The sequence below is a fragment of the Nannospalax galili genome, unplaced genomic scaffold, assembly GCF_000622305.1.
Source record: "Nannospalax galili isolate Female #2095 unplaced genomic scaffold, S.galili_v1.0 scaffold543, whole genome shotgun sequence".
NCBI lineage: Eukaryota > Metazoa > Chordata > Mammalia > Rodentia > Spalacidae > Nannospalax > Nannospalax galili.
In genome coordinates, this window is record NW_008352270.1 from 3,254,340 (window position 1) to 3,281,689 (window position 27,350).

Consider the following 27,350-nt stretch of genomic DNA (forward strand, 5'->3'; position numbering starts at 1 on the left):
TAAGTTCCAAAATTTGGTTTAACTATTTTTAATTGTGGGGGAGTGGGAGAAGTGCGGGCACATGAGTGCAGGTGCCTGTGGAGGCCAGCAGCACTGGATTTCTCTAGAGCTGGAGTTATCGGAGGTTACGAACTGCCTGGTGTGGGTGCTTGGAACTAAACCTCAGGTCTTCTAGAAGAGCAGTATGTACTCTTAACCACTGAGCCATCTCTCCAGCCCAAGGGTTTTTCTTTTTGCTGCTGTTGTTTAAAAGACAACTACAAGGACTAGGCATGGTGGCACATGCCTTTAATTCCAGCACTCAGGAGGCAGAGGCAGGCAGATCTCTGTGAGTTCAAAGGCAGCCTGGTTGACACAGTGAGCTCCAGATCAGAAAAAAAATCTCTGAAAAGAATAATAAATTTACTAATCACCCTGCTAATCAACATCAGTCTTTCCAATACACTACACATCCGGTACCCTCACAGCCTTCTCATCAGTAACACACATCTGCCGAGACGTTAACTACAGCTGAATAATCCGATACCTACACGCCAACGGCGCATCCATATCCAGGCCAGCTGGAGCTACAGGGAGACCCTGTCTCAATAAATAAATAAATAAATAAATTAATTAATTAAATAAAATAAATAAACAAATAAATAAAGTGAAATAAAATAAAAATAAAAGACAACTACAAAAATGTAGTAAACATTAAAATTGGGCTAAATTTCTATTACTACATAGGTGGATAAGATAGGATTGAAGAAGTGGCTAGGGGCTGTGAGGCTTAAAAACTTTAATGACGTGTGAAGTGGGCAGCATGTACAAGGACCCAGGGAGGAGAGAGAGTGAAGTGCCTTTGGAAAACTGCAATCACTCTGATGCGGGTGGAGGTTAGAGCATGTATGTTGTGGGGTGGCAGTGAGCAGTTGGTGAAGGGGAGATTATTGAAGAAAGATGAGATGAGAAATGGAGGCAGGAGCCAGAACTTGAAGCTATTTTTAAGGCCCTCATCCCGAGGGAAACGGGGAGCCAATGTAGGGTTTTAAGCAGGAGAGTGTTGTGATCACACCCGTGCTTGAGAAAGATCACTCTGGCGGCAGTGAGGGAACAGATGGGGAAGGGACAACATTAGAAGCAGGGAAAGCACTTATTACTACAGCAATAGTAAGAGCAGTTTCTATAATGGTTTCTTCAGAAGTAGGAGATACCACAGGTACATGCTTGGCTAAATGGCCATCAAATGCAGATTGCAATAGTTTTCAGTTTAGCTTTCTTTCATTAACTCAGGGGTGTCTCATGCATTATGTGATTTTATAGACAAAGTTCCCATGAGCAGTAATGCATTCCTAAGGCCCATTTTACGGTACCAGGTGCCCAAATTTCTAAAGAATGAACATAGATCTTCTAGTATATAAATAAATTAGATGATGATTTTGATGTTACAGCTACACATTGTTGAAAATTTCTATTTTCCATCCATAACTTGTCTGTGAGAACTGATGACTTTGATCCATTCTTGCCTTTCTTTTCTCTAAAATACCAACTTATCTACATATTCCTAGCAATCAATTCATCTGATGAATAACTTCAAATTGGACATTAATAGGACATATATATATAGAGAGATATAAAATAATTGTAATTATATGATCTAAGAATGGACATGCATCATTCTCAAATTGTATGACTGATTGAAGAGTTCTCATTCTATTATTAAATGCTTTAGAAATTAGTTTATAGGATATGAAAATAAGTAGGGAGGATTCTGGTTCACATGTGGCTATTAAATTTACTGAGAAACATACTATACCAGAAAGAGTTATTAAGTATATTTTTATAATAACTTACTTCTCAATATGATAGAAAATGCTTCATTTATTTGGAGTATCAGAGGACAGGTGTTCCACATGAGAGAATTCCAGATAATAGAATCCTGAACATTTGTAATAGAACTATGTTTAAAATATACTAACTACACTAATGCTTTCATAACCAAACTATACCGAATACAACAGGCTCTTGATGATTGTTCAGACCCATAGGTTGAGTACACGGCCCTCTTGAAATTATATCTCAGTGTATAGCTATGCTCCAAATAGCAGAATTACCCAAAAGCTAAAACAAGTGGGGACTGTTGTAGTAAGGGCAGCAGATTCTCAGCTGCTGAACTGGAGAGTTGCTGGTCAAGCACTCAAGGCATCTGTGTATAGGAATTATTACTGTCATCTACTGGCTACTAGTTTTCACTGAGTAACAAAACCAGTAGTTCACTGTTAGAGCTGAGGGGACATTTCTGTTGCCTCTCCATTACGGAGCTGAGAAATACTACACTTCCTGGGGAGGAAACAGACCTCAGCATCTTAGATTCCCACTGCTCCATTCTCCTAAATGGAAAGCACTACTGCTGCCTCAGTAATTATGTTCTTCTTTTCTCCATCACATTAGTTGTGCCATGGTTTGACATTCACAGTAATACATAACTGTGACAGTTCTAACCTCTATTCTTCGGTGCCTCCTCTGCTTCAGTAATACCAGCACTTCCGGGTTTCCCTTTCAGTCTGTCCTCCTCATTTCTCCAGCTCTTTTCCATCCTGTTGACCTGATCCTTCCTTTACCCTAAATCTCCTTTCAAAATCACTTCCACTAGGTACTGCCCCGAGCTTACCCCAAAGGAGATTTAAGCAAAGGAATTCCTAAAATACCTCTGAGAGCACTGAGGACTTGGAGTCACATCCCTTCATCCTACCACTGCCAGCAGGACAGGGTCACTCCTTTGTATACAAGGACCCAGAAGTTGAGAAAATGGACTCTGATGTCTACCAGGATCTAAAGTCCTCTATGTGCTAGCTGTGGGCCCCAAGTGAATCTCACATTCTACTGAGTGAAAAAATGGGGTGAATAATAGTACCTCTATTACAGAACTATGAAGATACTGCACATATAATATTCTTGGTGTAACACTGACATTGTAAATTCAAAAAGAGTAATTAGTACCATGATTATATAAATTATTATCTCTTAAGAGATGACTATTCAAGGGGGCTGGAGAGATGGCTCAGCAGTTAAGAGCACTGACTGCTCTTGCAGAGGACCCAGGTTTGAATCTCAGCACCCACATGGCAGCTAACAACCATTTCTAACTCTAGTTCCAAGGGATATGACATCCTCTTCTGACCTCCCTGGGGATGACTATTCAAAGTGAAACAGTAAATATAATAATCTCAAAGATAGTCAGCCTTGGGGCTGGAGAGATGGTTCAGGGGTTGAGAACACTTGTTGTTCTTTCAGAAGACCCAGGTTTGATTCCAGGAGATCCAATGCCCCCTTCTGGCTTGTGTAGTCTTTGCACAGCACAGGTACACTTACATACATGCAGGCAATACACTCATACACATAAAATAAAATAAATGAAATATTTTTTTAAATGATAGCCTTGAGGAAAAAGTAAAAATTTTCATCTTGCTCCTAACAGCTAGACAGGGAAGGTGGCACTGCACAACAGATGCACACCTGAACTTTGGGGCACACATATGCCCAGGCTGGAGTCCTGGCTCTTCTGCAGACTAACTGTGTAATGTCCAAGTGGAACTTCAACCTGGTCAGCTTCAGTGTTCTTGTCTACAAAACATTACTGGGATTCTGTTAGATGTGCCATATAAAGCAGTGTACAATGTGCAGTCTGGATCACCATTTGACAAGTGTCTAAAATCAATTAATGCACTAGCATTTATTTCTTTATCAAATTTATTTTCAACAACTCTTAACATTCAAAGATGGGGCAGTGAGATCTAGAATTTTGTGTACTATGATGCTGGTACAGTTCATTTGCTTTTCACAGAATAGCTAGCGAGTTACAGTTTCCTTGATCTTATTCCTCCTCAAAGAGACAGGGCATCAGAACAGGACTAGTCAAAATGAGGCTTACCTACCACCACCACATTAAAGAAAAAGCTGACATGACTTTCTGTTGTATAAAAGATTATGTAACTTTAGAAATCAAAATCCATGGTTTAAGCTCATGACAATCCAACTATATTTATGTTGTATATTTTGGGGGAAACTGAGTGACAAAAATTTACAGCTAAAAGAGCAGTTGGTCCCTACCTATGGTGGTTCCTGAGCATCTGGAATGGAGCTGATGAAATCAAGATATGCTGTGAAATGGACTCACATGTGGAAGGGGGAGAGGGAGGGAAAAAGCCAGAGAGGTAAATCTCATTTTGAAATGATACTATTTTATAAATATTGGATTAAATAAGCCATGCCATTAAAATTAATGTTACCTATTTCTTTTAAAAATATGCCTATCTGAAAATTTTCAATTATACATGCAGTTTATTTGTATTTTATGGTTTCCATGTGTCTCTTACACTGGTCTAAGCATAATCATCTGTCTAAACTCCTATATCATTATTTTTAATGTGGATGTTCCACAAATAGAAATAAGTGTACTGTTAAAAACTACTAAAACTTAAATGCCTTATGAGGCTATCAAAGCTCAAAATTTTATAAAAAGTACATACTATGAAAATGACATTCTTTGTTTGTTTGTTTCTTTGAGACAGGGTCTCCCTGTAGTCCCAACAGGCCTGGAACTTGCTCTGTAGAGCAGGCTGGACTCAATCTCACAGAGATTTACCTGTTCCTGCTTCTGCTGGGCTTAAAGGCATGGGCCACCAGCCCCAGCTTAAAATGGCATTCTTTTTAACCTTGATAATGTTGTGATTTAAGTCAGCCAGTCATTTGAAAGAAGAAAGGAGAGTTCAAATAGAACACTCAGAACAGCTACATTATTCAAAAATAAATGATAAGGCTGGTAATGTAGCTAGGTGCAGAGAGCTTGCCTAGAATGTTAGAGGCCCTAGGTTCTATAACCCAGTACCACCACCAAAAATAAATAAATAAATAAATACATAAATAGTAAACTATATCTCAGTTTTGTAAATTAAATCTGGTTTAACTCTCAAAGTATACATTTACACTAAAATTATAAACCATGTTAAAGAGATATTCAATTATAGAAAGACATCCATTTTTGTACATGGTTTGCAGACCCTAATGCAGTTGGAAAATCATTACCTATTTTTCTGTCACTTTTAAATGGGAAATGACAAGCTAAGAGCTGTTTCCCAGGGATTTCTGTCTTCAATTTCCAGTACTCTTGCTCCCATCCTTCACTGTTTGCTTCTTGTAAAAACACTAACCCTTTTAAGGGTCACCCAGATCCCATGCAGTTATCGGCCTGCAAGCTAGTTTAGTGGAGCATCTCATTGCCCGGTGAGTTAATCTGATGTCTTCATAGTTATTACTTCTTACACAATGTTATCTTCACCTTGAGAAATACAAATAATCCAGTGGATGGTTTCAAACGTCCATAAAAATTGCTGGAGTTGAATTTCTGGAATAAACAGAATTCAAAAACCTAGAAAAGAGGGTGGGTAGAAAAGCTAGGACCACACAAAGTAAGTATTCTTGAGAATCCCAACTCCAGACATCATTATAATTACAAGATGATTAATTATAGAAAACCTCACTGGTGGAAGCTGCTTGAAATAATTATAAATTATAAGCACCTTCCACCGCATTTGTGGAAAAATTAACACATTGTAAGTGCTAAACTTCTGCATTTTGAGAACCAACTTGCACTCATCAGTTGTTCCATTGCTGCAGAGTGCAGGAAAGGATCCACAGAGAAGGGAGGAAGAGCCCTGTGCTGAGGGTTGAAGGAAAATAAACTCTCAAGAGTCTGATTTAGGGGCCATCTTTTTAAATCTATGTCAATAATTCTGGGCCAGAGATTGTCTAAAGAGTTTATATACACAAGTATCCATACTAAGTCTATGAAATCTCCAAGAATCACACTTTGAAAAGTATCTAAAGTCAACTGAATAGTCTCTAATTATGTAGATGTCAAAGTTACTTTCAAGAAAACCCATATGAGCAAAGTTGGGACAGAAGGTATGGAAGGACTCCTTGTTAGGTGGCTCTGGTTCAGGGAACCATTTGCTATGCTTCGGGCAGTGGTAAAGCACTTTGCCACTCTGCATCCTTTTCAGAGGCTTGACTAAATCGAAGGTGGAAGTTACCGAAACACCTTTTCTTTCTATGATAGCTACATGTGCTATCATGATGGAACTGGGAAGGCGGAAGCAGGAGGTATGATGAGGAATAAAAACATAGGACCGGTATGATGAGGAATAAAAACAATTCCCATAGGACCATTTCTAAGTGTTCTGTCATAAATTAATTTACATCATTTTTTTCCAATGTGTGTCCTTAAAAACTATAAAATAACATATTGAAGGCTCTGAAAATCTCCACAACAAAGTACCTACTCAACATATATATATAATAAAACTTCCCAGCTGGGCATGGTGGCACAGGCCTTTAATGCTAGGCAGAGGCAGGGGGAATATCTGTGAGATCCAGGCCAGTCTGGTCTACATAGTGAGCTCTAGGCCAGCTGGGGCCAGAAGGAGACCCTGTCAAACAAACAAACAAAATAAAATTAATAACAATAATAATAATAATAATAGTAAACCTTCCCAAAAGAATTGATTAAGAACTGCTTATAAAGAATGAAACTGAAGCCTGAAGTTAGGCAGCCCAGGTTAGACGCCCAGCTCCACACTTAGCAGTTATCACTGTGGCAAAGTATTCTGAGTCTCTGTGTACTTCAGTTTCCAGTCTGTAACATGAGGGCTGGTGGCAGCATCTACCTGGTAAGGTTGTGTGGAGATTAAGTGATGTTAACGAGTGTAATATGCCCATCACTGAGCAAATCTAGATTTGAGGCATGACCTTGACTACCACTTCCAGAAGGAACATTCCAAGGAGTATACTTGGTAATTCCTGTCTGTAAGATAAAGCTGCTCCTTTGCTATTATTTATTTCAAGAACTAGTGACTATGTGCCAAAGTCCGAAGAGAAAATAATTTTGCTTCTTGTAATAGGTTGTGAGAGTGTTGTACTATGGAGTTTTGTGTATTTACCCAACAAGTCACATTGTCACTTTGTCCAAAAAAGTATAAGCTGCAAAACACAGGAAGAGCAGGAGACGTGCAGCAAAGAGATGGAGTGTCTACTTCCTGCTGCCGCTACACAGCTGTCGGCCTCGGGCAAGCCATTCAGCTCCCCAGCATTCCAGTGCTCACATCACAGTGAATGTAGGACTATTTTGACAGTTTCATGAATCCATATTCATTTAATCTTGGGTTAAGGTTAAGTTTATAACCATATATGATGTTTTCTAGATTTTACAGACACACATACATCTGTATATAATTCCATCAACTCATAAACTTTATCTACTAACTTGTAAGATATCTGTAAAAAAGGACCATGGAGTCTTCATTTTATAAATTTAAGAGATGCCTAGCAGAGCTGGAGTAGAACAAGTGCTCAATACATGCTGCTGAACAGTGATCAAATCTGTTATCCTTCACTGAAGAAACTTCCAACCCCCTATAATAAAAGACACTGTGTTCATTACACTGGGTACAATCAACTTCACATATTTGGGGGAAGATATCAGTTCTACCTATAAAGAACGTACAATTGAAACTATAGTGTAAGTGTTAAATTGCAACACTAATTGCTGCAGGTTTTTTTTTTCCCCCATCTTTCAGTTTGAGTCCCATAGTTCAGGTGAGCTCTATTTATTGTTTTATAAAGCAGCACCAATGGACTTTGATAGAAAGACAGTGCATTACTAGGACAGAAGAGACGGCAAAACCAAATGTATTCCAATTAATTTGAAGTAAAATTTGAAGTTATTTACTTTTTGCCCAAAACATAGTTGCATACAGCCTTACCCAAACTAAAAAAAAGGCCAAAGATGGGATTGATGTCCCTGAACAAGTAGAATAAACATCTTCCTCAATTAGTAATCAAATTTCAGTTCTTAAAAATTACCTACAAAAGCATGTCATAGGTCCTAGATCTTGAAATTAAAATGTTCCAAAACATCCAGCCTTAGTCAGTTGTAATGGCTTTGATTCAGGCTGCTCCGAGTCAGAAGGGGGAGGTTATTACTCATCTTCCTCTGTGTCTTTAATCTTCACAAAAGTGTGCACAAACTTGTGAGGATAAATTACTAGATCCTAAAGACCTCTAATTAACCATCCATTTGTGTGTTTCTTGGTGACTGCTTCCCAAGCATGCTTCACTGGCATCTTCTTGCTGGTAATGTAATGCAGGAAACTTTTCAAGCATAATGTGGTAGACAGGGCGCACAGAAGTGGCGTGTGACCAGACAGACTATTAGCAAGGATGTCTTTGGTTTGCGAAAGAGAACGTTTTAATTTTAACAGTCCCAAGAAAAACAAGAAGGTCCTCTTTTCTTGCCCCATTGTACACAGCTCCTATTCCAGACCCCATGTGAGTCTGCAGGTGTCTGCCTGGAGGCAGGTCACTGAAAGGCCGGGACAATCAAGGCAACTTCAGCAGCAGAAATCAACCTGCAGTTTGTAGCAGGCAACCGTGTACTTTCAGGCATTCTCCTCACTAACACAACACACCGGACTTCACAAAATGAACAGAGACTCAAAACAACAAAAACAACCCGAAGCATCTATTCTAACATTGCAAATTTCTTAGATATTACAGATGTCACCCAACACTGCATGCATTTGCTTCCCATATGTGAACAAAACTGAGGCATCACAAGATGAATTTGAATGGAATGTTAACCTTCAATTTAATTTTTTTTTTCTTTTCCTAGCTGATGACACAATTTTAGTATTATCACAACGGAGCTTCTGGCTGAAAAAAAAAATTAATGGATGGATAAAAAAAGCTTGGAACTTAAAAAATAAACAACTTTCAAATATCTATACTTGATGGTGTAAAGAGCCAAAATGAATGTATTTCAATTGCAACTTCCAAACTAAACTCACAAATTACTACCATTATGCTAAGTGTTAGCTACCCCACTGTGCAGTTTTGCTTTGTGAATTTTTACCTTCCTCTATGAACACTTTTAGCCACTGATCACACAGCCTTTCAATGTTTTCTGCCTTTTCCTTTAAATAAACTGGCTCTGGCTCCTTCCATCTGGTTCCCCTTCCGTCAGCAACCCTGCACCTGTTCACACCTCCTCTCCTGTTGGATTCCACTGAACATTTCCTCCTCTGCCAGGGCTATTCTGGCACTCACAACCTTTCTGTCATTCAATCCATCTGTCAGAAGTGAACTTTGTTTACCGCAAGCTTCTGCTTTCTTCTTCAGGAAGCAAAGCCCCTCAAGGTCATTGTCAAATGAACTGTCGGCATGGATTTAAGTCCTCTATTGCCAACCAGCAGAAGACGAAGTTCTGTTGTGTGATTTACTTGTGAAAATTACTTTTGGGTTCAGGAAGACAATAATTTGGAGTCAAAGTAGTAAAGACAGGGTGTTTTAATGATCATTTGTAAAAGCAGACAGCTGATATGTATTTTCCTCATGTGTGTCTGCACTTCTCATTGTACTGGGTATGCGCTCTATGTACAAGAAGCAAATAAAAGTTTTAAAGTGAAATCAAAATATCACAAACAAGCTTACACTATGAAAAAACTGCTTCATACTATGTAGCATTAACTTGAGGATTAAATATTTTCACTAATGAATTAGCCAAGGGAGAAAGTATTCCAATTAAGAATTTTTACACTGAAAGGCTTAAAATGTACAAATATGTACCATTTCAATTATAAGCTATGGATTAACACACAGCTTCATCACTGCTCTGAAAAACTTATAACCCACAATATACATATCAAGTCATATACATTTAAAATTCCAACATTTAAAAATAAAGTTCTGCTATAATACTACAATACATGCTGCCAAATAAATACATAATCTACCTAAAGAAATAGAAGCTGTGTCAACAGATCAGTTCTGTGAAAAAAAGCAACTCATAGAAATAAAGTGAAAATTATACCCTCAGCTGAACTAATTCTGTGTCATCTATAGGTATCAAATAATCGCAGAAACCACATAAACACCCTATATTTACCTATTTATCAGTATTTTAGATAATAATATTCTCCAGGAAAAAGAAAAAAAGATGACTATATTCAAATTTCTCAACTCAAATTCAAAAGGGAGGATTAAGTTTTCAGGGGAGCTACAAGGTAAAACTGTAACCACAACAACCATTACAAGACATACCCAAATGTGACACAAAGGCACTTCGTTCAGGGAGCTGCTTAGTTATTGCGTAGATCACTCTAAGATGGAATCTGATTGCATATTCTTGCATTAAATCCAAAGTCTGAAAAATGTTATGAATTCTTTAAATAAAAATTAAAGCTCTCCTTAAAAAATTGAAAACAGGTTTTAGTCTAAAAAATAGTCAAGAAAATACAGAATTTAAAATTTAAATCTTGGGGTTATGATTGATTAAATATGCAAAAATTTTATAAAAGATTTTCTCAAAGAAGTTTTTTGGACATGTTGAAGAAAATTATTGTGTTGCTAAATACAGGGGAGGGGTGAAACTTATGGCTTAAAATCTAAGTGAAGACATTTTTAGTGAAAATTCTTATTGTATTACTAACCTTCAAAATACTTTACATCATTTAAACCCCATGTACTATGCAATATTTAATATATGGATTTTATATTCAAAATGTCAGTTCAAAAAAGAGCAATCTTTTTTTGTTTCCTTGAAATATAATTCTAAATACTTTCTTCTTTACATGAAGAAAACTACAAAAATGCCATCTAATCACTCAGCAAGTTTAATGTTTTTCTGGATATTTTTCTGTTTAACCTGTGCTTGATAGGAATTCGGTCACTGGATCCTGATTCAGAATGGCCCTGAGTGAGTGCTGGTAATTAGATCACTTCTCTGGTTTGATTTGCTGCATAGAAGAAAGAAGCATTAGCAGAATGCTTTTAATAGAGGCTTCTTAACCCACGATGAAGGAACACTTTTTCTTAGGAGACTGTTTCCAAAACATACTGGTAGTCTTCTTTCGGAAACTGGTAGATAAGAACATAAACAAATGAGAAAATCACGCAGCTTTAACACCACTTTCGGCCACAGGGATGCTTGAATGCACACACACACACACACACACACACACTTTTCCCTTCGCTAAATACGTAAGGAAAAGAAAAGGGAAGCAGCATCACGGTTAGTTTTACAGATGGACTTATTCAGAGAACACAAATATTTGCTTAATAAGTAATACGCTTATTTTATCTTTGAAATAGGATCACTAGGAAGGAGAAAGTTTAGTTTGATAACAACACCTGAGACACACATTCTACAGAAAAAAAAAAAGCAGCACCGAGGTGATGCTGCCAGGGTGCAGCACAGAAGAAAGTCACTTCTAAGGGCACTGCTAGGTGAAGACAGGGCTGACATCACTCGTGTTCTTTTAATACCATTTTCCTAAAACGGCATATGGATGCAGGGTAGAAGGCAAAACATTTAAACTCCTTAATAAAGAACGGATCTTACTTTCTTTTCTTCCAAATGAGCTCAGCAGTTCTGCTTTTCGAAGAACTGCTAACCGTGAGAAGCTATCATCTCCCCTGGTTGACTGATTTTTGTCTGCTGATGTTATTTTGACAACAGAGGATATTCTTTTTTTTTTCCCACCCTCTTCCTCAGTGACCTTAAGGCAAGACCTTCTCTCAGACAGGAAAACATTTGTGGGACTATAGGACAAAGAGCTGAGACGATTTCACAGAGTTGATAAGGGGAAAATGGATCTGTGAGATTCTCTGAGTAAGAAGAGACTAAATGACAACTTTAAATCTGCCACAATCATTTACTAATGTGCTGCTACATCAAATAAGTCTAATTTTTTGACAGCACCAAATTAGATTTACTGCAGAAACTGCTGCATAAATAGCATATGGCTATGTTATACCACCTATTTCAAATCCTGGTCATGTTTCCTCCTCCCCACTTCAAAATGAATAAATTTGAGCCAAGCTATAAACCTTCTGCAAATAAAAGAGAAATACACAAGTTCAAAAGCAGATGCAGGAGATCTGGACTTCTTTGTCAAAGTCATAGTTTTAGCATGACTCTACTAACTCTAAAAAGAATGATGACTCCTTAATAAGTAATTAAATTTAACAGGTTAGTTTTTTCATTTCTTGCAGAATAATTTGATTTTTGTCTTGAGGTTTTTGGCTCTAAATTATGCTTATATTTTGATGCTCAATCCACAATTACACGGGGCAAAAAGGAAGAGCAAATAGCTCTGAGTCAAACATAGCTTAAATTGGGTTATGAAGAATTATTAAGGAGAAACGCACGTATCATATGGTTGCTCTTAGTTTTCATTTGTGAGAGACATATGTGGTAGAAATCATATCAGAAGGTTTTTTCTAATTTTAACTTTAGCCTCGATATTGCAAACTGATGTGTAAAATTTATAAAGTGATCCCTTTATGTGCCTCACTGTAGATTAGAATGGCAGAGCCATACAAAGCTCCAAAAACCAAAGTTCCATAGAAGCTGACATTGAAAACTCATGAACGGAATTCAGAGATGGACAGTTCCTCCTTTCTCAGTCTCTCTGCTAACACTTGTCTCTACCCCCAGGTTTGACACAGTCCAACTCAATTCTCCTTTTTGAGCAAAAGTTTTAGCTCTTCTCCATAGATGGGAAAGACATTGCAAGGTCTTATCTCAGACCAATGGGCACACCACTGCAAACATCATGGCACTCGGCTACCCCGCAGACTCTCTCTCTGTGGTCAGTCTTCCCAGCTGCCCTATCTGTTACTGTCTGATTAGTTCTGCTAAGGAGCCCCTCCCCTGCCAGCTTTCGGTGCCATCTGTTCTACACAAGATGGCTGCTGCCCAGCAACCTAACACTGCCCTCCTACCTGGCACCCGGCTACCATCCTTACCCCAAAGTGCTAACACAGGTTCTCGCTGCTGGCAGAGTCAGGATTTCATTACTACTACTTTGACAAGTGCAGGGTTGTTTGTAATTTCTCTTTTATCCTGATTTTGATTGTACAACCACCTCCCACTGATTCAGTTTGCTTCAGTTTTGTTGCTCACAGATTTTACTCTCCACATTAATCTCCCTCTGGCATGTTACTGCATCTGTTCCCTTTTTTATTATTAATTTTCAAATTCCCACCATTTTTGACAAAAAGGAGGTAATCTACACTCTGTTTCTGCCCATTTCATTTTCTTTAATTTGGAAGATAAGTACGAAAGCATGCCAAAGAAGTTAATTCTCCGTTAACAGTTTATTTTCTGGCATCCCTAAGCCTTTGTATATGAAAAACAGATAGGGATAAATGTTGACTGAATCACAAAAACATAGTCCCAACTATCCCTGAATTTAATGAAAAGTAAACATATGAAACAGCATCTAAAAAGTTTATTAGTCACACGAGCTGTCTCCTGTGGATTCTTTCTTCTCCTTTTAACAGATAGCTTTTTTTGTGAAAACCGGTCTGGGTATAAGATCTGAATTTGGGTTCCTCCACAGTTTTGACAGGAGCTTTCCTTTCACTGTAGATGAGTTTTATTGTTCCTTAATATGATTATCATCTTTCCTCAGACCAAACATTGTAGACTAATTCAACAGTTTGATTCTGAATAAATGGCTCATTTCAGAGACAGGTAAAGAGCAGAGAAGTGCCATTAGGTCATGAAGCAGAACTCAAGGAGACCCTGGGCTGCTTCTGTTAGACACAATTTTGAAAAAGACAGTGTCAGGAAGGGAAAGATGCTATCTTCCCCTCAAGACAAAGACTACATGGATTTAGAACATAGGAAGAAATAAATTTAATAAGATACTCTTTGTATCATTAACTTGTCAATACCACAACCTTGCCCTGAAGGGCTAGAATACAAAAATCATGCCCTCAATTGACCTGAAGTTTTCTAGACTTATCGTGGCAGTTTATTTTACATGATTTCATAGTAAAAGTATTGAAGTTCCTGAACAGATAGGTGAGTAAACCCTCGGATTTATAGACCTGGGATGTGTTAAAATGTTAAATGTGTACTGGTACATCCTCAATAAATCACAGTTAAGATCTGTAGGAAATAAAGTACAGGTAGAGGCTTTTCTCAAGGGACAAAAGTGGAACAAATGTCAAAATCAAGCAATGCCCAACCTGCTGAACCACACCTTGTACATATACTAATAGTGACTTGTTCTTTATTCTACAGACATCTTTTGCTGGTAGATGAACATTTATCATAATTACTCCTCACACTGTTTTGGCAAATTTCTGGTCAGAAATAGGCTCTGGTAAAGGTAACAAAGGTTCCAGAGGGCTGCACTTCTTACAGCATCTTCTCCAGAGAAGAAACCCCTTCTGTACTCTGGGTCCCAAGCATCCCATCTTCCCTCTATGCCCCCGGGCTTGGTAAGGCAGGAGATACTCAGTTCTCTCGTTGGTGACCTTATGCATGTGGGGGTTGGAGGGGAGTCACACAGAGCCATGGTGGAGCAGGGATTTCCCTCGACAGTGTATTGGCTTGACAGGCTGCTCCTGAGTGCTGTCTAATCAACTACTAACACCTGCTCACAGCTGAAGCTGACTGTATCCTGCACCCACCACCACTTGCATAGAGGTACTAACACAGCAGCAGTGGAGTCCCATGATGCAGACTTCAGTCAGGTCACTGAGGAGACAGTATTCTCCCAGCCTCAAACCATCTCAGGATCCATAATGAACTTTAATTCTTGGATTTATCAATCAATGAGGCACTGTAAAATAAACTTGGATCTATCAGGAAACATTAAACAGCAAATGACTAATGTCAAACGACCTACTAAAGAAACTCAATTAGGAAGAAAGAGATGGTTGAGAAGAAATTAAACATTAAGTCAATGGCTAGTTTTCCTCCCTCCTTTTATCTTAATATCGAAGAGCAGAACTTTCTCAATGATTCCATGTTTTTGCCTTTCCTTTCCCTTCTATTTTCATTGAACTTGATGCTCATTGTTGTGAGGCCACGCAAGTGGTGTGGGCAATACTTTCTCGGTTTCCTCTGGGCTTCTTCAGAAAATGAGTTGGCTGCTGCTGCCACCATGCTCCAGGCTGTGGGCCTGTGTGGCAGGGGAGAAGAGAGCATCCCCAGCGTGGATTTCATCGCACACACATTTGGGCATTGCAGAACTAAGAAGGAGTGAGCCAGGGAACGTTGGGCAGAACCTGCACACATTTCCTGGCAGCCTCTAATTGAAACCTCTCTGCCCCAGGCCACACTGAGACCAGGGTACCTCGCCTGTCAGACAGGTGGAGCAGACTGGGCACAGGCAGTGTGGTGTCCATCGGAGCAAAATGAAATGCCTCTTCTTTTCTGGCTCTCTAACAGCCTGTTTTCTCTGATACTGGGTAGGGGAAGAAATGAGGATGCAATTTATAACAGCATCAAGGCCATCTATTTTGAGCCTTGAAGATGTTGGTTGCACATATATTCATTTAAAATTATTTTTGACACGTTCTCTGCTTAATTTATTCATGAAAGGAGTACAAGAGGAAAAAATGAGCTTAACTTTTAAATGGAAACTTTAGGCTAAAAATTCTTGAATAAAACTCAGGAAGGGGAAAAATGAAGTTAACTGTGGAATAGCAAGAATACATGTCAATGTTATACTGTCCTCTTCAAACAAACAGGGTGGAGATCTGGGGTTTTGACTTTAACTGATGGACGTACTTCTTTCTAATTTTTTCTTAACTATAAAAAGCAGAGGCACATTTTTGCTGGATACTTGAAGTCAAACTTGGTACTGGAGATATGGAGATGAGCAAGGCCTGATCCTGCCCCAGAAGCTGAGTTTCACAATCCCCAAAGTTTACTAAACTCTGAATGTTTTAGGTTTTAAAAATATTTTGTTTATTATATGTTTATTTTATGTGTATGAGTGTATTTATTTATTGTCTGCATGTATATAAGTGCACCCATGTCGTGCAGTGCCCACAGAGGTCAGAAGAGGGCATCAAATTCCCCTGGAAAACTGGAGTTAGGGATGGTTGTTAGCCACCATATGGGTTCTGGGAATTGAATCTGGGTTCTCTGTAAGAGCAGCCAGTCCTCTTAACTGCTGAGCCATCTCTCCAGTCCCACCCCACCTTTTTTAGGTTTTACACTTTTTTGCATGTGACTGTGGCATCTAATAGACCCAAACATGCCCATTCTCCTCCTCTCTCCTGTTTGGTTTCAAGCTATGATACTGAGCTTCCCCATCTATTAAGGACTAATCCAGCTCACAGTTAGCACTGAGCCACAAACTTCTTGTAATAAAACATCAGTTTGCCTAAATTTCTGATTTCTTGCAAAACATTAGTTTTGTAAAATGCACAAATTAACTGCATACTAAAAAAAATTAAGTTACACACCACCATAAGAAAAAGCTCATTAATCACATATTTGCCAATTGCAGCAATTTAAAATCTATATAGGAGTTATGCATGTATGTAGCTCAGTGGTAATCATGCACTTAGCATGCATGAGGCTCTAAAATCAATCCCCAGTACAAAGAAAGAAGGCGGGAAAGAAGGAAGGAAGGAAGGAAAGATTGAAGAGGTAGAGGGAGAGAAGGAAGGAGAAAGCAAAAGAAAGGTTTCTATATAGGTAGATATAGAAGTTTCTAGATAGACAATTTTTGTGTTTCTCATGTCACAGACTAGAAGCAAGCTACCACCCCTGTAGGGAACCAGGCAGTATGTGGCGCATGCTCAGTTTCATTTGTGCATACTTTACTCCCTTGCTTCTCACAGTCAGGGAGTTAATTCTTTAAATAAATAATGACACTGAAGACCTGACCATGCCTCTTTGGGTGTGTACTTTGGGTGTGTATCAGCCTCAAATGAACGGGAACAGAGAGAGCAGCAACACTTCTTTTCCTCTCTTCTCACTCCAAACTATTTCTCAGTCAAAAGAAAAAAAATCAGTAATTGTACTCCACAGGGGCAAAAGAGGATGTCCCTGTTCTTTCTGTACCCAGTGCTTCCTCTAGCTGTGACTCTTTCCTGTGGTTTTCTATGGCTTCCTGTGGCTCTGCTGAGGCTGTAGGCCACCATAAACCAAAGAGCATGCATGTGTGTACAGAGACAATCTGCTTTCAAGAGGTGATCTTGGAAAGGAAGATTTTGAAATGGGAACGTGGGAAGTCCTATCCTTAAATTTGAAATAAAGGCATCTCTGGTGTCTTCAGTTTCAGAATGAAGGATGTGACTCCACAGGTGGTAAAATCTGAAAGAATGAGCCAACATTCAGACAAGCAGAACTTTGCTACAGAATGCTCTGATATGACAGTAGAGTGGTGATGCCTTGAATCCCTTATCAAAGAAACTAAAAGACCAACTGCACTTGGGCCACACATTTTCTCCTTTGGGGATTTTCTAAGAATTCAGCAAGAAGTCCTGACTCCTGGTGGTAATTTAAGCAGTCAGTTAAACTCAAGAAGGCATCTATAGCAGTTACTATCAGGAAGGTAAAGGCTCTGCAGTGCTCTAGGAAGGCAGTCTTAATCACCTGTGTGCAATAAATCTGCAGCGAGGAACAGCCTTCTGCTTCTGCTGCCATAGCTTTTCTCAACTTCAGCAAGGCACCAAAGTGGAAGTAAAGCTGCTCTCTTTAGGTCAGAGGTCAGATCTTACCATTTGGATCTCAAAAACGAGCCAGGGAATAATAAGCATTTTGTGGTCTCTCAGATTACTGCTATGAGAATTCTTTTAAAAACCACCTATGTAAAAGGAGGAATAAGAACCTCAGTGGCAGTATGCAGTTTATATAAGTAAGATTCTGCAGGCTTGATGACAGGTGGGTCCCATCGCACACAGGGCAGCGCAAGTTCAAGACTTTCTACACTAGTTTCCCTTCTGGTCAGATGTGAGAAAAGTACATAGGATTTAAAGGAAGGTATCTCAATGCAGGTAGAAGACTTATGTGAAGGAATGCCCACCACTAAAAGTAGTTAATAATGGGCACATAAAAGCTCCAAAGATGTCTGGGCATCTTAAAAACAAGTATGTACAGGAATTTCAACTGTTCTATAAGAGCCTCTTTCCTCTTGGTCAAAATGAAGTTCAGGAAAATGACAGTTTCATTAAAAATATTTTAAATGACTACAGCTAATAAAGGCCTAAGGGAAGTGGCAAGACAAGACTAAAATGCACTGACATATACTTCTATCAATACAAAAAGGATCAGCTAACACTTTTCTATTACAAATTAGTGATACTGATTTTCTCAGTTGTCTTTTTGGGAACAATCACATTTATCCATTTATCCTAGCAATTTACATAGAATTACAGCCTAATGGATAAGGGATATGCATGGCAGGAAAATTACTGAGGTTCAAAATCTGCCTCTATAACCTATCAGCTGTGTGACCTTAGATGACTCGTTTTACTTCTCTGTAAAATAGAGAAAACAAGAGCCTACTACGAACGGAACTACTACAAGGACGGCATAATGACATTCTCTCCAGTTCCTGGAGCACAGCACTGGGGCTCTGCAAGTGTTAGTCTCTAGCATTAGCTATTGTCTTTATTCTAAGAGCTATTATGGGTAGCACTGCACCACACAGGTATTAAAATGAAATGTATGCAATTCGGTTTCTGGCAAATGCATCTTTAAGAGGACATATTTTGTGTTCTTACATATATTACAACCAAATTGTGATAACAATGATTAGAAGGGAGATTTGTAAGTGAAATGTAAGCAATCCATTCTTAAATTAAACTTGGAATGCAAAACCATTAAAGGGGAATTAGAAAAAAAAAAGATTGTATTCTTAACTTAAGAGATTTCCCTCAAGTGGAATTAGAGGAATCAGAGGGAGAAGTTCTCCCTCCGAGCAGGAGTTATCACGCAGGGCTATGGCAGAAAAATTAGGATTCAGGGAGGTCTTGAAAAGAAGACAATGTTATAACTGGATCAGAAAAGGTCACTAGGTGTAGAAAATAATGAAAGGAGATAAAGCGCCTCCACTACAAGGGGAGCTGCACATGCCTACATCTCACCACCTGAGGCTTAACTGGGAAGGCTGAAGTCAGTCAGGAAGACCTTAACATCCACGTTGAATGATATGAACTTCTCTGACAGTCAGTGTGGCATGATGGGAGATTTTGAGAGTGAGGTGTTAATCAAGACAATGGCATGTAACTACCAATTATGCAAGGGTTAGCCAAAAAAATGAACAAGTAATAGGTGACTACTTCCATAACTCTTGTGAGACCTCGTCAGAGTCCACGTTATAACCTATGGGAATAGCAGGATGAGTAGTGTTTCTATCCAGCCCCCTGAAGTGCAAACCAAGGAAACATCTATGCAAAGGAAACTATAAGCAAAATGCCAAACATTCAGAAATAAAAACTTAGCTTAAGTCATTGTTAGAATCACTACCAGAATTGGAAAATAATAATAATTAAATCATTTAGCCTCACCTCATTTTACAAGTATGTAACCAAATCTAAAGAGTTATGTAATTTGTTAAGAGATTCAAACAGTGGACGCCCACAGAAGACACTACAGTGTGGGTTTCTTCACTCTTAGACTGCCTTAGAGACTCTCCCTAAGAACAGCACAAGTTCTTAATAAGATGTGGTTACTTCATCAAACCCCCTCTGAATCATCTTTTATTCTTTTCTTATACATCTGAAGGCTTATCCTACTTTTGTTGGCCAGTGGCTCTTTTCCACTGAACTCTAAAGACAAAGTCTTTGGGCTGGGCACTTATATGGCATGCATATGGCCCAGGGAGAAAAATTATTTTTCTTTCTAAATGCGTTCAACTCAGTCCCTTAGCTATAAGTAATACCTCTGTGCAGAAGCATCTAGATCTAAGCCTCTGGCCATGACTTTTCTCTTCACACAGAGGCTACACTGACATCAACAATCAGATTCCCAAATGAAATGTATTCTTTTCTTCAGCTACCTCTAGGAGTTTCTTGGTTAGATTCAAGATAACCCAGTGAACTTATACTAGAAATTGTGGAATCATCTTTAATTCTATCTTCTCTTTCCTGTTACTTGAAAAATGCCTCTTGAACACACAACTTCCTTCCATTTGACTTAGATAGTCATGGTCCCAGCCTTCATTACCATCCCTGGACTACTATAATTCCATTCTAATGGAGCCCTGTGAGTCTTTTCTTACTCAGTTTTCAGAATACTTTTCATTTATCTTCTAAAATCCACATTCAAACCTGTCCTAGTTAAATGTCTCTTGACATCTCACTTCAAGTGTCTGAGGGGCTGCTTAGCTTTCTCTGAAAGTGGCCAGACAAGAAATAGTTCTAGCTCTGAAGATCACATTCTACTCAGCTACAGTACAGTCACACAACACACACACAATGGGTAACTGTGGCTAGGTCACACAAAATTTCATTTACCGATAAGTCATCTTTATGTGTTGCAAAATATTATTTTTAACTGCCCCAACTATTTAAAAAGTATAAAACTCAGGGCTGGAGAGATGGCTCAGTGGTTAAGAGCACTGACTGCTCTTGCAGAGTTCGATTCCCAGCACCCACATAGTGGCTACAAACCGTCCTTAACTCCAGTTCCAGGTGAATTCAAAGTTCTCTTCTGACTTCTGCGGCATTGCATGACACGGGTGCACTCACACACATGCAGGCAATACACTCATACACATAAAATAAAAAAATAAAAATGATAATAATTAAAAAAGTATAAAACTCATTCTTATCTCATGGATCAGATAAAAACAGAGAGCTGGTCAGATCTGGGCCATGGGCTATAGCTGTTGCCCCTGGCCTAAACAATCTTTTTGTCTCTTTTTACCAATTCTCTATATTACTGTCCACACTGCAGTATGAAGACCCCAATTTGGAGAGTCCATAATGTTGTCAGCAAACAGTTACTCTGAAAACCTCCAAGTTCCAGAATATGCCCCGCTACACTTCTCTGGTCCGTTCTCTGGTCTTAGGTCCCACTTACCCAAGTGTAGAGTTTGTGTTCTCTCTTATCTGTACCTTTGTAGACACTGGTCATCACCTGACTATCTACCCTATCTTTTTCTACTCTGGGAACTCTTAACATGAACTTACAAGCTGGTTCTCCTTCCTCTGTGCTTCTGCAGTAGCCCTGGATTCCAGACTGCACTGCTGTCACACCCTACTGGAATTGCATGGAAGAGCTGACTCCTTTAGTTTACTGTGAGCAACTGAAGGGCTGAAACTGAGTTTTATTTTTCTCTCTCTCTGCCTCACAATAGTAGGTGTTTAATAAATAATTATTTACTAAATAAGCAGTACACGTACAAGTTGAGTCCTTCAATACATGCCAGGTTCCTATCTTCCATCTTTAATTCAATTAAATAAGGACAAACATTTTTTTTTTAAAAAAGGTAGATGACTCTTTCAGATTAATCTATAGATTTCTACTCCTGATTATTGTTTGTGTTGGTCTGTTTTGTGACAGGGTCTCCCTGTAGCCCCAGTTTCCCTGAAACTCACTAGGTAGACCAGGCTGGCCTTGATCTCATAGTGATCCACTTGTCTCTGCCTACCCAGTGCTGGGATTAATGGCATGCACCACCACGCCCGACTCTACTCCTGTTTAAACTTTTCTTTGCCTCTATAGATTTGGCTCCTCAGTTTATCATTACTTCAAAGATCAATTTCATGTTTAATTTTTAACTTTGTTTAGAATATTCCACTCAAAATGTTTGAGAATGAGTGGGGAATGCTTATTTTCAGGGCATTATGAACTTCAATTGATATCCACCAAAAGAGAAAGATGCAATGTTTCCCAGTCACACATCTGGATATACCGAATGAGGAAAGAATGGCAAAGGCTAGAATCTCTAAAAAATAGGTTATCAGAAATACTAGTCCAACAGTCAAGGCTAATTTTCAGTGTAAAGGAGAAACACGCCTGGTTCCTGTCATTTTTAAATTTATGATTACGGGTATAAAACAGGAGCATAAATGAAGCATAAAATGCTTATAAAAGTACTATGCTTTAAAAATAGTTAAGTTTTATTCCCATAAAACCAAGTTTAAATTTTTTGTAGAATTTGTGTAAGTAAAGCTCAGTTAAAAAAAAGCTTTCCAGGGAACCAAGCAAAACAGTTAATCTTAAGAACAAAGGAATTCACTACCACGCGTTCACTTTCAGCAGTTACTGCATCTTAATCTCCTCTACTTGCAAGAAATTGATCTTGTCAAATAGCACAGATTGATACTTAGGGAAGCTCTCTGTGGACTTCCCTCCAGAAATTAACTCTGAACAAGACAGACTTACAAAAGGGGCAAAACCAGCATTAATATTTATTTACCGAAGCTCAGTCACACCAAGACATTAAAAGCTGTCCCGTTTCTGTGGTTTAGTAGTGCACAGAACACAAATGGCTGGTTCTCAATAGTAGTCTGACAGAAAAGAAAAACTAGTAACATTATCATGATGAAGCTAAAGTCTAAAAATCTAGGATTAAATAACTACAGGGGCTATGTTAATAGCATGTTCTCAGTTCCACAATGACAATACTTTAAATAGGTATTAAAAGAACAGCTATTATTCTGCAGTATTAAACAATTTTTTTCTCATAAAGTGTTTCATCTGTTAGGTCTCTTCCCCAAGATCATACACATATAAATGATTCTTTTCTCTCTTTCCTTTTCCTTTTTTCTCCTTCCCCTCTCTCTCTCGTGCCTAAATAGGAAGGTGTCAAACCATTTGGAAGATTATCATAACAAAATGTTTTTAACAAAGTTTGATTTTAACAGAACTGGAGGCATCTTAACACTAACCCAAAACTTTGGGAGGTTCACCAACCTCTAGAATGTTTTTTTCTCAAACGCAGGCTGTTCAAGTGGTGCTTTTCTCCATCTGTCATCATACCGTGCTCAGAATTACATTGTCATATTTAATGTAAAAGGGATCAGTCCCCTTTCATGGTTTAAATTCAACACAGAACTATAATTGGAAGACCAGTGTTTTTCTATTTTATAAACTAAATCAAATATCATAAGCTTACATGTGTATTTGGACAAAATTCTTTCTAAAAACTGAAAAACTCTAAGAACTGAACAAACCCAGAGGCTTGATATGAAAACTGAGAAACTATTCTAATATCAAAGTGAGGAGAGATCAGTGAAATAAACGGTAGAGTGAAGTGTCCACTGTCCACCTCAATGCTCCTTTCTGTGTATGAGTTCATGCATGTGCACAGGATGTGTGTATGTTTTTAAACCAGTAAACCCACGATGCCTGCAACCTTGTGTCTTTTTAATTTATGACTGAGCTATATGCTAACTTAAATTCACAACAATGATGACTATATCACAATATCTCATGATCGAAACAAAGCGATTTTAAACCCTGGTAGAGTAAACTTGCTTATTATAATGATTTGAACATGAAGAGTGCCAATCAATTTCATCTCTAAATTTTACACCTCCTTAGGAAACAGACTCCTTATTTTGTATCAGCTCCATTTCAATTTGCATCTTAGCAATTCTTTTAATTTTCTTTCTTTCATTACTGACAATATCTGGTTATTTTCCTAAAAATATTCCTCAGATTCTTCATTTCAACATTTGTATTAAAAGCACAGAATTAACAGGAGAGATAGTGGTGGTGGTGGGAGAAATATGTCATCTTGCTTATACTGATAAAGAATCACCTAAATATTTGAGCACTACAGACAAACGGTGTTGTAATTTATCAGTAACTCCCTGCCACACTCATCACTCACATGTCTGGGTGTTTTGCCACATCTCCACTTTCTGTAATATGCCTGAAAGCTGTGTGTGAATTGAATGACTAAGACTAACACTAACAACTGTTTGGAAGCCTGTGGCAGCAATCACTGGGACCCACTGGGTGCTGGGTGCATAATGGGATTAGGGTGTACCTGGTGAGGTGCAGTTGGTGCTCGGACGCGCCCAGCAGCTCTGTTGCGTGCAGGCACTCCTCTCTGGCCCGAGCTGCCTTCTGCTGCTCCTGTTCCACATGCTGCTTGCTTTCGCTCAGCTCTAGTCTCAATTTCTCTATTTCCTTGGGGAGACAGAGGAGAAAAAAAATCCACATCAAATATATGCACTTGAATTCAAAATTAGCTCGATTTAATTTTTGTCACATATTTTAATACCAGGGAAAATTATTGGAAAATTTAGGCTAGTTTCAATTCCTGAAAAAAGGAAATTGGCACATCTACAAATCCACATGCGTGAGGTGGCCCTGCATTGTACGAAGACTGATTTAAAATATGAAGCATTTAAACGCAAGTAGTGAAGAGAGTTGACAATCTACTTTCAATCTAAGGCTTGTTCTCCTTAAAAAGTCATCATAACCTAAAATGCCACTACCTTTAAAATGTAACGTTGTTGTTTAACAGATTTGATCGGACACAAACTGTGCTTTGATCAAATATGTGACTTTTTACTCAGAAAGACAAATTTACGGCCCTATTTGGATGTTATTAAAATAAAATTAAAGGTTAAAAACAATTGTTTTGATGAAAATATCAAGTCTTAAAGAAGGCATCATTACGTTGCTTAATATTATGTGGAAACAAAAATTCAGGAAAAATACAGCATAAGAACCTTTAGCCTGAGACTGTATGAGATTTCAGAGTTCTTACATCAACATTTGTATTTTAAAAGGTAGTAAGAGCACTCTAAGATTATTGAATATGACATATAAATATATGAAAATTTACAGTAGTTTATTATTTTAAGAAACTGTCCTCGTATTACTGATATTCAAACATTTTAAAGCAAAAACAACTTAAACTGAACATATTTTGGAAAGTTTATGAATTAAAGTAAAATATGTCATAGACTAGAACATATAAAATTAAACAAAACAAAAAACCTGAACATTAAAAAATATTTAGACTATAAAAACAAGAAAAACAAAAATGGTCACAGAAATCTGCAACTCCACACACAAAAAGCAAGTAGCAATACTGTCACACACAAATGTAACATGCTTCCATGTTTAGGTCATTTTAAGCTCAGTATTTAAACATATTTTTAAATTTTCTTATGTCATTACTCAATATTCTAAATGATCTCCAACTGCTTTTCATACATCATATAAGATAAAGCGAACACTTCATTGATATTTTTTTTCATATTTATAATACTATATTCAGTTTATCCCCATCAAAATTATATATTATCAACAATATGATAAAGAAACTCAAGTTCTCAATTATTATTTTATTTTTAAAAAACTATATATCAATGAATATATTACTTTTATTCAGAGTAGATTTTTGCATCTTTCAGACTGGAATAAGTAAATGAAACTGATTTATTTCTTAAATTTTGATAAATATGATTGATTTAGAGAATTCCTATATCTCCTAGACTCAGGAGTTCATCTGGGTAAATGACACACATGTACCACACACATACACACACACACACACACACACACACACACACACACACAGGGTATCAAAACACAATGCATACAAAAAACAACAAATGAAATGTAGAGAAAATTCATGCCTCAAAAGCCAGAAGAGGGCTAGATCAGTATGGGCAAGAGATGTGGGAAAAGAATGTGAAATCATAAAAACTCCTGGGTGGTAGATTAGATCATATTATCAGAGTCCATGAACTGTAGATTAATACAATTGTATATGTTTTATAAATAATAGGAGACAATGACTTAAACACACATACAATATGAAAAGGTGATTTTTAAAATCTGGATCAATGTGAATGATCAATTTTAGGTGGCAAGGAATGGCAAGTGGGAAACCCTGAAGAGAGCTGCAATATTCCAGACAGGACAGGAGCAGCAGAGACTTAAAAACAGAAATCCAGAGAACATGATGATTTTGTGTAACAAAGAGTTGCATGGCGCTCTGGAGATGACTCACTGAGTAAAGTGCTTGCAGTATAAGCATGAGCACATGAGTTCAGATCCCTAGAACCCATGTAAAACCAGGAGGTGCTCACCTGTAACCCCAGCACTTGGGGAGGTAGAGACAGGATTCCAGAGGCTTGCTGGCCAGCCAGTCTAGACCAAGGGGCAAATTCCAGGAAAGCAAGCACCTATCTCAAAAAAATAAGTCGAAGAGCAATCGAGGAAGACACCTGACATTGACCTCTGGCATGCACGCACAAACACAAAGAGATATATCAAAAGAACAAAGGTGACTCCAGCATATTGAATTAAGAACATACGAAAGAAAGAAAGAAAACAAAATTCCAGACTTCCTCAAAAAGAACAGATTTGATTTTTATAAGCATTACTCAATAACAACATAGGTACCTTATACCAGTAACTGTTTTTAATTTTATATCATCTGTTTTCTTAATTCTCACATAGTAAAAAGAAGCTGACTAAAAGTCAGTAAAACATAGAGGTGAAGCATATAGATTCAAGAAGCCAACAAAAACCAGGGCTTCAGGCACTTTTCATATCTGTGCCCTTGGACAAGTCACTCAATTATCATATACTTTCTTCAATCTAAAATGAAAGAGGTCATTGTAGCTAGCTCCAAAAACTGCAGTAAAGACTGCATGGGATGAAAGCAGAAAACAATGACCTACCTAAGGATATAAGTCTATTCCCAAGGTATTCCTGATTGCGGGTTGAGGGGTGCAGCACTGCAGGACTGCACCTGCCTAGCATGTGTGTTTTGCCTCCAGCACTAAAAACCAACAAAACAATTTAATAAAAATTCTCCCTTCTCTATAAAAACAGTATCTTGGTATAAACTGAATAAAATTTTATCTATTGTAATTTTGAAATACAAAAATCACTTTTTTTAGGAAGATGGAAAATTACTGCCTGCTTCTGATTACACGTGCCAACGAAAGAGCTTATTGGTATAGATAATCAAAACCAACAAATAATCTACCCAGCTGCATCAAGGCTCAACACTTAACTCCCTGAGTCAGGAAAATCTGCCATGGCACCAACTCCAACAGTTAGAAGAGAAAGCTCTAGCCAGAAATGCCATGCTTCCACTGGCAGAATAACCCTGTGCTTTACCCAACTAGGTCAGGGCTGCTTCTTGGCTGCAGATTAGAGGCTCAGAGATGAAAGACCAATGACAGTTATAGGCCAAATGTACATTCCTCTCAAAGTATACCATTAACCTGATGCCTACAATGCTGTCTGACATAGCCATCTTTTGGCTGAGTGAAGGGAGGTCTACATAGCTTTACACCTCACCAAAAGACAGACCTCAAGTCATAAATGTGGGGCTGGAAGTGCAGTTCACTGGTAAACATTTGTCTAGCATATGCTGGGCCCTTCCTACTATCTCCAGACCAAAAAATACAATAGAACAAAATCTTGAATATAATCACCAGAATGACAATAAGTCAAAGCTGTTAGAAATGGCTATTTTAGCAGATTAGTGGCAGGGATAGGCATGATGATGAGGACACTACATTGCTTAAAGACTTTTCTTAGTCATATATATAGCTTTATATTT

General features: G+C 38.1%; 1 protein-coding gene across 10 annotated transcripts in view; it reads right to left on the reverse strand.

Moving 5' to 3' along the window:
- Positions 1 to 27,350, reverse strand: part of Sdccag8 (serologically defined colon cancer antigen 8) — a 238,012-nt gene that overhangs the window by 99,421 nt on the left and 111,241 nt on the right. For 7 of the 10 annotated variants that reach the window (XM_029554103.1, XM_029554102.1, XM_029554106.1 and 4 more), the window contains 2 exons: positions 25,861 to 25,956; positions 23,799 to 23,941 (listed from right to left, as the gene is read on the reverse strand). In XM_029554103.1, coding sequence (XP_029409963.1) covers positions 23,799 to 23,941; positions 25,861 to 25,956 — 239 coding nt within the window. Of the gene's footprint in view, positions 1 to 10,556; positions 10,951 to 23,798; positions 23,942 to 25,860; positions 25,957 to 27,350 lie in introns of those variants that run through there. The other 3 variants (XM_017802232.2, XM_029554105.1, XM_029554109.1) reach the window with 2 other exon arrangements.